We start from the raw sequence: 12832 nt of genomic DNA, 5'->3' as shown, positions 1-12832 counted from the left end.
CATAGATAAGGCAACCAACTATTGTCTAATAGAGAGAGAGAGAGAGACATACAAGAGAATAATCACCTCAGCATATCGGTATGCCCATCCTAGAGAGAGTGATGGAACATGCACCGATCCACACAAACAATCTGAAAATTTTGATTAAAACCAAATGCGACGATGATCTTTGCTTGGGATAAACAACCCAATATGTATAGTGCCACTCAAGTAGAAAAAGATTCTCCTAATTGACTTCTAAAGCTTTGACGCTAGGCTATGACATATATGCTCACCTACAAGACTACAAACTGAATATTTGGCCTCATAATGCATACATAGATAAGGCAACCAACTATTGTCTAATAGAGAGAGAGACATCAAAGTATTCTCCAACATCATAAAGACTTGGCTTCAAACATGTCTCCCTAGGAGTACAATTAGACATGCAGTCCTCAAGGTTGTATTTTACACAACAAGGTCTCCATGTACGTTCTCTGACACAAAACAATCTGCTTAAACTGTAAGCCTTTATAATGATGCAAAAGCCCTGAATTTGACATCATATAAGTCCTTCACAGTAAAAATCTACATATACCACCTTCAAGGCAGATTTGATCTGTGATTGAATTGATGAGTCAAAAAATGGTATAAGGTACATTGTAGATGCTCTGAAGGCAAACTCTACTGCCCCCTTCAGTAAGAATATGCCTTTAAAGCACCTAGCCAATATGGACAAAGAGGAGAGGCCCTGATAGCTTAATTACATCAAGGCATAGACATTCACAAGTCAAGTCTGTTTCCAACAGCTTCCTGGCTTGGCCTTGGTCTGTGTACACAGATCATAAGGCAACATAGTCGAGGGACTCACATGTCATCTCCATAGGATAGCTTTCTCGAATTGCCTCTGTCTTTGTATGCGGCTCGCAAAGCATTATAAGATAGCTTACTTTCTGTGTGGCATATAGGAGAGTCCTTGAAAACTGTTGACAGCTTCTTCCCAGTATCTATCGATGGATATGGACTGAGAGACTTAACACGGCTTGCTACATAATCACTTAAAATTCGATTGCTTTGACTGCCATACATATTTGTGTTGTAGGCAAGCTTACTGCTGTAGCATGGTGTGGACGAACCACTCTTATCAATCACAATGTCACCTTCCAGTATGCGAAGGACCTTCACCAGAACAGATAGCATGGTCACATGAAATCAGCTCTCTCTCTCTCTCTCTCTCTCTCTCTCTCTCTCTCTCTCTCTCTCTCGTACATGTAGCATACACCACATACACGCGCACACACACAAATGTATATATCGGTATGTGCATATGAGTTCACACATATGTGTATATATGCATGCATGTATATGTACTACTCATATTACTCACACACACATAGTGAGTGTGAGAGAGAGAGAGAGAGACTCCATACCTGAGACATTCGTGGCCGAAGGTGAGGGTCTTTTCGAATGCAAAGGGAGGCAGCATGCAGCATACAGTAAGCTTCATAATCTGAGTAGCTCCCATCAAGCATCGGATCCATTAAGTTTTGAGTAGAATGATCGTCCAAAAGGGGGCGTGCCTGTGAAGGACATCTCTCTCTCTCTCTCTCTCTCTCTCTCTCTCTCTCTCTCGTTACCTGTAATCATATTGATTACCTAAAAGAGTTGTACGTGGTCAAACGACCCATCAAACAACTATGTACAAAGGCTAGAAGTCCAGAATTGAATGGAGCAGTCATGCTAGACAACCAAGCAATGAATGTCGCCGTCAAGATGCCATGCTTCCAGACCCATAAATTTGCCACAGAAATGACCCCAGCAATGAAACGTTCCAAAGAAAAATACCTTTCAACCTGAATACATGTTGTTGAACATCACTTGCAGAATGAAAAATAAAGGCATTTCACGTTGTCCAATTATGCCAAAAACCCCAGTAACGCAGCACATCAAAAAGCAACTGAAAATTGTAAGGATTCCAGGTTCTAAACCTTAATTAAGTATTTATACTCATAATTAAGACTTAAGAACTGAACTTGACTTGAAGACAAGAGACTTAGTTGATTGATTGAATGTGTTTACAATAGACTCCTTATATAGGAGGTGAAGAGACACATGTGAATAGACATGACCATAGGCCAAGAGACATGCCTCTAGACCAATAATTGTGTCTTTTTGTTGTAGTCGTGACCATTCTGCGTAGTAGAGATGCAGCCATTTGCTAAAGAGGCATGGCTATTCGCCGAATGTGTACAACCTTTGAGCAAATAGTCACAACCATTCAAAAGTAGTTGTTCTCCACGATTGGTTCATATCTGCATCCAGGACTAGATATAACAATGTAACATAGTCACAATTGTGACATTCCCTCCCATTTAAAATAAAACCCAGGGGTAGTTGTAGAAACTTTGGGAGAAGGGAAATGTATTTCTATAGTGCTTCTGCTGTAACTATCAAGTCCCATGTCATGGCACTGTTATCAACCGTGACAATCTTGCATACGCCACTCTTTGAATGTCACACAGGAACAAGCATCTCTTGAATCTTCAACTTTCTCAACGAGTGTTGAGGCTTCCATTTGAGAAGGGGGAGGTTGAGGTAGATGTGGCCTCTTAGACCTCACAAGAATCCTCTTGCACAAAAAAACAATGAGTAAGCTTCAACCCTACCACCAAGAGCCTGTCACGGCTTGCGAAGGGAAACTTGTTCAACGAGACTGTCCACTACCGAGTAGGCATATGTGTTTACTCGGACATACGTGTCTCTAAGTAAGCCCACTTTGGAGAGGTTGATTGCTCTTCAAAGGGAGATCTTTTGAAAGCTTCATGTTGCTGTTTTTGTTTATGCTGATTCCAAGAATGTCGATGGTGATCCTTAAACCTGATTTGAGTTGCTCGACACCAGCAAATGGTTGATGATGGCGCACTTCCATTTGTTCTTGGAGTGGGCCACGTACACTGATGAAGAGTTTGTTTTAATGTGGCTGCCTTAAATTGATGAAGTGGCCAAACGTTAAAAAATCGGTCCCGCTTATTAAAAGTGGCCACCTTTAGTGTGAATGTACTGTACAACCACCTCAAGTGTGAAATTTAGAAGACGAGAGAGTGCCATGCAGCAAGGGGCACACACCTGCGGCGTAAGAGATGCACGTCGTGCGAGGGAGAGGAACCGGGGAAGACCCATTGCCAACATGTGTACCCAAGGGAATTTTCCATCATCCACACCATCTCGGCCCAACCATACGTTGAAGAGGCATGGCGAACAAGTGCGACCTTTGAGGGAATAGTCACAACCATTAGGAGCATCTATCTTTAAGGAGTTACTTGGCGGTTTCATGAGACATCATACGCAGGACTTGTCATGGTTCGTATACATCTTCATCTCCCGTTCGGCGTTGCTCTCGCCAATCTTCCTGCATAGGGGCAACATAGGCTAGCCGGTAACCTTCGTGGACATTGACATTTGTCTATTCCGCCATTCGCTCGGACGAGCATCCATCCGGTTTGCAGTTTGGTTCACACCATCCGAGTTGGGGCAGCAAAGGTTATTGTTCGCCAATAACCAACAAGAGCATCGTTGATCCAAGAGGCAGTCCATTGTTTGCGTGTAGATGCGTCATCCCCATCCTTGTGTTTTGGACATTTCCACATGACCCAGGGGAGTCTGTCTCTCAAAAGTCGTCGTGGAGGACATCATCTAGAAGGAACTTCATTTGAGACCATCTTATGGCATGCATGGAGTTCGATACACGTACCTCATTAAGCAAGAGGGGATGTCACGTGCACATGGCTCTGTGTGACACATGGACATGCTTCATCGACTTCCAGAGCCAGTTTTCCCCGTCTTCCTAGATAAGAGTGTCTAGAATTCTAGGAGGATTAGTATCAGCAATTATGTGAGCTTGTTCGCATGACCTGCACGTCCAAACGAATCCATTAGAGTAGGTTTTCCAGTTTTGAAAACCTCTTACATTTATGGATTGTACAAGCGTTTTGACAGATGTTATTACACTACGATGGCCATCTGGCATGACGTGCATATCGTTCGAGGCTAGAGAAATCCAACGAGCCATTCCCTGCATCGATCGGATTCCCGAATCAATAGATGTGCGACAGTTTCAACTGAAACTTAGCCTTGGTCAAAAACTGTGTCACGTGACACATCCAACCCTATGTATCCGTGGACAAGCTACAGCATGACAAGGGTTCAGTCAGTCTAGCTTAGAAAGTGTTCTGGCACTTTTGTGAGTCTGTTCACAGACGGTGCATGTCCAGCCACTTAGATTGGATGCATATCCTCTAGTTGCACACAGCATGACCAACAGATTCCAGTGAGATCCCATCACTAGCATTTTTATAGTGCATAGACCTATTTTCCCTATTTTTGACATTTTTCACTTATTATTTTTAAGTGACTTTTGTTGGAAAGTAGGTAGGGCAATTTTGCTAAGTTTGTATAAATAAAAACCTAGCGCTAGCACTTTCTGGCAGAAGAGGCAGCAGGAGCACACGCTCAACAGGCAACTTCTCAGCAGAACCCCCAAGAGACCTAGCGTTTTTGCTCCACAACATCAACCTAGCGTTTTGGACCAGATCAGCCAACGTTTTTGGATCTTGCAGATCCCTGGCGATAGCAAGAAGCAGATCAGCCGTAGCATTAGCAGATTTCCACAGCAGGACAGTTTCGGCCCTAGCGTTTTTGGGACAGCAGAGCACCTAGCGTTTTCAGTTTTCAGCCTTCAGCACTCGCAAAAGAACCCCCGAACCTCGTAGATCTCACCTTCCCATAGCAAATCCTCGCCACACGGTCACATTCCGCAAGGTTTACAGATTTAGCCCGGAAAACGCAGATTTCAGCATCTGCGTTTTCAGCGCGTTGTCGTCGCATCGTCGTCATCGACATCGTCACCGACATAGAGTCAGCAGTCAGCAGATACAAGATTTGAAGATTTTAGCCATTAGCGTTTTCAGTTTTCAGCCCGTCTCGTCGTCGTCGACGGCGTCGACAAGTCCAAGCATTGTAGAGATTTGTGCAATCATAAGTAGACTGCTCTCGCCATAGAGAGTGGGGCCTTCGGAGGAGGGTTTTACAACGTCTCTGGTGTCGTATTCTCTTCTCTATCTCTCAGTCTCATGCACTTCCATTCACTGTGTCCATTCACTTTGTTTGTGTCCATTGCACTCTCTCACTAAAGGAACGGAAGGCTCTCCTTTCCGTAAGTAAAAGGAACCCTTGAGCACAGTTCGGAGCACTCATCTTGAGCAAAGTTAACATTCACTTCCGCTGCACCTTACAAGCTGATTAATAAATCGTTTCTATGATTTATTGGGTCTGGTGGACAGTTTTCCCTGCCTATGTCTTGAAAAGTTTATAACCAGTATCTTGCCCTATAAAGGGAGGAGTAGAACCAGCGTTTTGGATCAAATGAGCCAGCGCCAGAGATCAGCCCAGCGTTTTTGCAGATCAGCCCCTAGCGTTTTGGACCTTCATTGCAAGCATTCATGCCGGATCAGCCATAGCAGCTAGTGTTTTCAATTTTCAGTCCTTTCCCTCGCCAGATGAGCCATGGATCTGCTAACGCTAGTCCCTCTGCTGCAACACGGAGCTTTTTGCAGCACATCGAGCCTCTCTCCCGGCCATTCCCTCGCCGCATTGAGTGCTCACATCGCTATCAATAATCAGCTGTGTTCTCAGCCCTGCTTTATGCGTCAGATTGGCTGCATTATGAACGCCAGATCCGCGTTTTTGTAGCCATCTTTCAGCCCTTCATTCCTCTCACATCGGGGGCGCAAATCAATCCCAGATCTACCCTTGGTGGCCATCAGCAATCCCACAAAAGGACAGATCCAAAGGTGCATCAAATCAGCCCCGGAGGTGCCTCATCTCGAGGAGTTTCCGTGGCGACAGTCATCATTCGAGTCGGTAAAGTCTACACTTGAGGTATTCCACATGTGTACATTCCATTTACGTGATCAAAAGCAAATACCATGTCACAAAGTGATGACGTGGCGGAGAGCAGAAACACTAATTTCTGGCTGAAACCCTAAAATTCCTGCAAACCCTAAAATCTGCCAGAAACCCTAATTTGCAAAAAAACCCTAATTTCTGGCTGAAACCCTAATTTCAGCAAACCCTAAAATCTGCCGGGATGCTGATATGGCAACTGGTACGGAATTCCGGATATTGCGCCCAATTTGCGCTGACAGCTTTTGGGCGATGCTTTCTGCTTTTTTCTACGCAAATAAGCGAGAGAGAGAGAGAGAGAGAGAGAGAGAGAGAGAGAGAGAGAGAGAGTAATTTGCTTTTTTTTTAGAAACTCAAAAGAGTTTGTGAGAGAGAAACAAACTGCTTTTGATTTTGAAGCTTTTGGGGCTCTGCTTTTGGGCATCCCTTGTACTTTTAAATACGTGGTGAGGGCTTCATTTCTCAGAGCATCTGGACGCAGAGTCTGAGAGTGAAACCCTAGCCACTCTCTTGTACTTTGATCTGATTAATATAAAAAGAAATACCGAAAGGGGCACCAGTCTTTGGGGCCAATATCTCTAGGCACGGAACTCCGCCGGGCCAGTGCAAATCTATTGTGATCTGTGAATTGTTTGAAGTGGTTATTTGGTGCTGTCGCGGTTGATTCTTGACTTGGAGTGTCCAAGTCTGTTACAGTGGTATCAGAGCATGGCCGATTTCTATTCTACGAGAAATCCGATCCCCGAATTTTTTTTCCGTGGCACCTATGGCTTCAGGCAATGATTAGTCAACTCCCTCTGCATCTGGAGATGCGGGCAGGGATCACAACGAAGATTCCGACACGGAGTATGGCCCGCCTAGGCCTACTCCAACAGAGTAGCGAGAGATGGAGCATCGTAAATTGATTGATGATGCAACAAAGATGATGCCGAAGATGGAAAAATATATGAACCAGACCTCTTTGGAAGAGGTATAGACGGAGTGGCACAGAACCACAACACCACTCCCGAAACCCGCTCTCAAGAAACCTTCTACCTCCAAGAAATATACAGAGAAGGAACTGGAGAACGTGGTTGATGCACGGATTGCTCAGCTTTTTGACGTGCAAAAGAAAGACAAAAAGCACGGCAAAAAGCAGAAGAAAGGCACTAACTTCCTGGGATATTTGGATCGTCCGTCAACATTCGACAAGGCAAAGAAACTGAAGAAGCGCGTCAAGTTTGAAGGCTTACCCAGTTCTTCTTCTTCTTCTGACAGTTCTTCTAGCTCTTCAAACTCAAGCGAAGAAGATAGGAAAAGCAAAAGGTGAAGCAAGAAACAACGCTTCGGAAAGGGCAAGAAAAAGGCAAAGAAGTCTAAGTCTCGCCCAGTGAGTGACACTTCTACAGAGGACTCGTCTACGGACAGTTCAGACTCTGACAACGGAAACTTTTATGCGAACAAGAAGAATTTTTACAAAGCCAACCAGTATGACTTTCTCGAAGATAAAAGCAAGAAAGTCTGAGAGTTTAAGGAAGGTGGCCAAGCACTTAAGTTTGATACTTTCTCGGGATACTCCGATGCTTCGAAGGCTGTCTTTTATACAGCAGTTTGACATCGCTTTCGCGGGAGGACGCTACTCAGAGCACTCCAAGATTCGGAGAGCTACCTCTTATTTTAAGGGGAATGCTCGCACTTGGTGGTCCACGCTTCTATTAAGCAAGACTGTGCCAGTTACATGGTTGAAATTCAAGAGGCTTTTTATTTCTTGTTGGTTGACTCAAGAGTTTGAGCGAGATATACGAGCTGCTTGGAACCATCTCCGGATGACCAAGAGCGATACAGTGAATTCTTACTGTGAAAGATTCTGGAGCTCTTTTCTACCCGCCTCTTCATTCAAGAAGATCTCGTTCAGAGAACAAATTGAGCGGTTTACCTTGGGTCTACCTACAGAGATCCGAGATCACTGCTTGGAACAGAAGTCATGCGAAGCAGGGCTTTGCAATTCACTCTGGCAGTTTGACCTACCCCACAGATGAGGTCACGACACAACGAACCGGACAGACTTCTGGGAATGAAATTAGAAAGAGAAAGAGCAACCCAGAGAGAAAGGATGCACGACCCAAGCTTACTCCTCAGGAGAGAGCTCGCTTCATCAGGGAGGGGAAGTGCTTTGGATGCGGGGAACTTGGACATATCTCTGCGAAGTACCCTAAAAAGGCACAGAAAGAACGAAATGACAAGGACGACGAAAGGCCTGAGAGTTCGAGAGCAGCTGAGGACCGTGTACGAAAAGGCAAGATGAAAACAGGACTGCTTCCAGATTGTGTGGGTACTGATCCCGACACCATGAATGAGAGTACAGAACTTTGCCGAGCTTGGGGCAAAGTGAAGATCAAGAGGCCCTGATTTTCTTTGATGGAGGAGCCAAGGCCAACTTCATTTCACCGGAATTGGCGGCGCAGCTCGAGATTACTCCCGATCGGATGGGACCACTTGCAGAGGCAGTTATAGCGGTACCCGGAAGGGACGTAGCCATTACACCTGTCATTGGCAAACTTCGATTGCATTGTCAGGGGTATTTGGGGCATGAGGACTTCTTCATAATGCCTTTGGAGGGTTGTGATGTTCTCTTAGGGATTCCTCGGTACCACAAGAACAACGCCGTGGTCGATTATCGGGCGAGAAAAGCGACTTTGACTACAGAAAAGGGCAGAACAATTGTACTTGATGTTAAATTGAAGGGTGAGTCTGTCCCTATTGTATCGGCTTCGGTCATTTCAAAATTAATGAAATCCAGTCTCTTTGTTTACTCGATCTTTATGAAAGAGTTGAGTGATGATGATAGGACAAATATGTCTAAGCTTGATAAAGAACGCCAAGATTTTCTACACTCTCACGCCGATTGCTTCTCAGAAGGCTTGCCAGGTGAGTTACCATCTGCTCGTCCTGAAGATCATACCATTGATCTGATACCTAGTAGTACACCACCGAACCGGCCACCCTACCATGTGAGCCGAGCACAGAATGAAGAGATTATGAACCAAGTGAAAGACCTATTGGAAAAGGGTCTTGTCTAGCCTAGTACTTCACCGTATTGCTCTCGAATGTTGTTGGTTTTGAAGAAAGACGGATCTTGGAGAATGTGCATCGATTATAGAGCTCTCAACAAAATCACCATCAAGAACAGATTGCCGATCCCTAGGATCGATGATATACTCGACAGGTTACAAGGATCCTCGTGCTTTAGCAAGATTGACTTGAAGAGTGGATATCATCAGATCAGGATAGCGTCAGGAGACGTCTACAAGACAGCTTTTCGGACGACTTTTGGGTTATTTGAGTTTTTGGTGATGCCTTTTGGTCTAACCAATGGTCCTGCGACATTTAACCGGATGATGGACAGGATTTTTCGAGAGTACAAGCTATTTGCTGGCACTTTCTTTGACTACATCATTGTTTTCTCCAAGAATGAGGTAGAACACAGAGATCATCTGCTTCAGGTCTTTCAGGCATTACGAGATCACAAGTTAGTGATTAATGCAAAGAAAAGTGAATTTTTCCTACCAAAGATACACTTTATGGGACACATTGTGTCAGCAGCAGGAGTGCAAATGGATCCGGCCAAGATAGAGACTATCCGTGATTGGCCCGACTTGAGGAATGTCCATGAAGTTAGAAGCTTCTTGGGACTGTGTTCATACTACAGTAGGTTCATACGAAAGTTTGCAGAGGTTGCTTCCTCTTTGCATATCTTGACACAGAAAGGAGTACCTTTTTCGTGGGGGCCCACAGAGGTGACTGCCTTTCAGACATTGAAAGAGAAATTGACTACGGGACTTGCAAAAGTCATTTGAAGTATATAGTGATGCTTGTGGTCGTAGTCTGGGTGCGGTCTTGATGCAAGAAGGCCATGTCATAGCTTATGAGAGCCGTTTGTTCTCTAGGCCGGAGATGACAGCACAGATTTATGAGTAAGAGCTTTTGGCGGTTAACCATGCTCTTACTCAGTGGCGGCATTACCTACTCGGAGCGGATTTTACTGTCTTTACAGACCATCAGAGTTTGCGCTACTTCTTGTCACAGAAGCAGCTTTCGGAAAAGCAGATGCGATGGGCGAACATCTTGTCACAGTTTCACTTCCAGATTGTCCATGTGCAAGGACAGAAGAATGTGGTGGCAGATGCTTTGTCTCGGAAACCGTTGGTTCTGGCTATTTCCGCGATACATCATAGGAGCTTCGAGGATATGGTCAATCAGTATGCCACAGATACAGATTTTGCAGATATTTTCACACGGATACGCGATGGGGAGACGGTAGCTGGATACTCCCTTCGGGAAGGCTACTTGATGAAAAAGACTATGTTGTGCGTTACACAACAGTTGAGGGAAAAGGTTATGACTGAATGCCATTGTCCACCTTTTACGGGTCACCGCGGCATTGCCACCACCATGAAAGGGGTAGAGAGATACTTCTTTTGGCCGAGACTCAAGAAGGATGTGGAAGAGTTTGTGCGCAGTTGCTTGGTATGCCAGAAGGTCAAGTTTGACAGGCATAAGGCACAGGGATTGTTACAGCCTTTACCCATACCCACTCGCCCCTGGGAAAGTATAGCGATGGATTTCATTTTTGATCTCCCGAGAACACAAAGTGGTCACGATCGTATCTGGACTGTTATTGACAAATTTAGCAAACAGGCTCACTTCATTCCAATGAAGAAAACAGTCAAGCCGGATCATTTAGCAAGACTGTTTGTGGCCAAGATTTTCATATTACATGGCATGCCTGAGACGATTGTCTCCGACAGAGACCCCAGTTTTACGAGTTTGTTTTGGAAAGCAATTTGGGAGAACATTGTCACGCGGTTGCAGTTCTCGTCATCGTTCCACCCGCAGACTGACGGGCAATCCGAGATTGCCAATTCAGTGGTTCTAGATTTATTGAAGTCTTATATCTCATAGCAGAAGACTCAATGGGAAAGATATTTACTTTTGGTGGAATTTGCCTACAATAACGCGATACACTCTTCGACGGGGAAGGCGCCATTTGACATTGTTGAAGGTGCTACGAAGGTTCCACCCTTCCTAAGCACGAAAGATAAGATCTTTGAAGCGGATGAATATACACGAGATCTGGATACGGCTTTTGCCAAGGTTCGCGAGACTTTGCAGAAGTCTCAAGAACGACATAAGAAGGCAGCGGATCGCCATCGTCGCGGCATGAAATTGAAGGAGGATGATTGGGTGCTCTTACGTTTTGAAAAGGCACGCCTACGAAAGAAAAAAGTAAAGGAGAGGCTTTTTCCAAAGCTTAGTATGCGATACTACGGCCCTTTCTAGATTACTGAAAAAGATAAATGATGTGTCCTTCCGATTGAAACTGCCAGATACTTGGAGGATCACAATGCATTTCATGTGAGTCTCTTGAAACCTTTTAAAGGTGATGTGCCTGATGATGGGGAGCCTGATGAGCAACCCGAAGTGAAAGAAAACGAGGAGATCCTTGTTCCTGAACAGATTTTGGCACATAAGGATACGAAGAATAAGGGTAAAGTCTGAAGGCGGTTCTTGGTTAAGTTCAAGAATTATCCTGCACTTGATGCGAAGTGGATGGAGGAGGACCTAGCAGATACTCCTCAGATTGTGAAACTTTACCTCGATGCTTTTGGTTTAGCATAGTCTACTCCAAATGGAACCTAGAATTCAGCTTGGCCGGAGATATGGTGCAGTGGGATGCACAAGAGGGGAGTCGCTCCACTCCTTTGTCTACAGATGCCTTGATTTTGATACTAGAATCACTGATGTCTCCTTGAGCTTCAGGGATACTGAGAGCTGACAGTATTCTTTTTTTTTTTCGACACACCATAGGGCCCACAGGGGGAGGTGCTTATCCCTTCCAAATATTAGCCATGTTACATGGTCGGGCAAGGGCCGAGTACCATCGGGCAAGAGCCACGCGTAGGCATCACCATGGCCACCTAATTGATGCACCACATGCTGGGAACGACGGAGAGAACTCGTAGCAACCAGCTAGGAACCTCCTCCTCGGGTGACCCACCCCAGGAGGAGGATGCACTCGAGTGTCCAAGGGCAAGAGCCCTAGCAACGTGAACACCAGGTGAGCACAAGGTGTCCCTCTAGAGTGTGACCCAACGGGGGATTTGAACCCACAACCCATAGGTTGAGAGGCCAAAGCCTTACCGTTAGACCAGCTCTTTGGGGACAGTATTCTGCTGTATGACTTTATGGAATGGAATTCCTGATAATGATACTGATTTGTTCTTGACATCTTTTGAGTGCAGGAACTGATAGTCGAAATGACTGCAGCATTTTGGTCTGACTCATCTCGAATAGACATGGTTGCAATAGGGGTTAGTCAATCGGACATCGATGAGGTCCCGATTGGACCTAGATGTGATTGCTAGCTACATTGCCGATAAATCATGGTCTAAGATCCGAATGAATGTTGAATGTCATGTGATGTCCTGTGATATCGTGTGATGCGACTGTCGATTTTGTACATGTGCTAGATGTGTGTTCCTAGATGTCTAAGATCCGAATGAATGTTGAATGTCATGTGATGTCCTGTGATATCGTGTGATGCGACTGTCGATTTTGTACATGTGCTAGATGTGTGTTCCTAGTACGTAGGTACTAACAATCTGTCTGCTAAGACAGTTTATGGCTTTTGTCGGTTTTGCAGGCGTAATCGCGGTCGATTACAATGCTTTCAAGAGGGGGGTATGTCACAAAGTGATGACGTGGCGGACAGCAGAAACCCTAATTTCTGACTGAAACCCTAAAATTCCTGCAAACCCTAAAATCTGCCAGAAACCCTAATTTGCAGGAAACCCTAATTTGCAGGAAACCCTAATTTCTGGCTGAAACCCTAATTTCAGCAAACCCTAAAATC

At 45.0% G+C, this 12832-nt stretch overlaps 1 protein-coding gene across 2 annotated transcripts in view; it reads right to left on the bottom strand.

Moving 5' to 3' along the window:
- Positions 1-492: 492 nt before the first annotated feature.
- The window catches only part of LOC147436047 (uncharacterized), a 37314-nt gene continuing 24974 nt past the window's right edge, over positions 493-12832 (bottom strand). Inside the window, exons 9-11 of one of the 2 annotated variants that reach the window (XR_015185147.1) lie at positions 1636-1832; positions 1410-1559; positions 1019-1158 (exon numbers count right to left, since the gene is read on the bottom strand). Coding sequence is in view for 1 of the 2 variants with exons in the window: in XM_086488946.1 (XP_086345072.1) it covers positions 847-1158; positions 1410-1559 (462 nt within the window). In the remaining variant the exon portion in view is untranslated. Of the gene's footprint in view, positions 1159-1409; positions 1560-1635; positions 1833-12832 lie in introns of both variants that reach the window. The other variant, XM_086488946.1, reaches the window with a different exon arrangement.

Source organism: Adiantum capillus-veneris, chromosome 18 (genome assembly GCF_014529385.1).
Source record: "Adiantum capillus-veneris isolate H3 chromosome 18, ASM1452938v2, whole genome shotgun sequence".
In the NCBI taxonomy this organism is placed as follows: Eukaryota; Viridiplantae; Streptophyta; class Polypodiopsida; order Polypodiales; family Pteridaceae; genus Adiantum; species Adiantum capillus-veneris.
The sequence above is the reverse complement of the archived record's forward strand: the minus strand, read 5'-3'. Positions and strand labels throughout refer to the sequence as shown.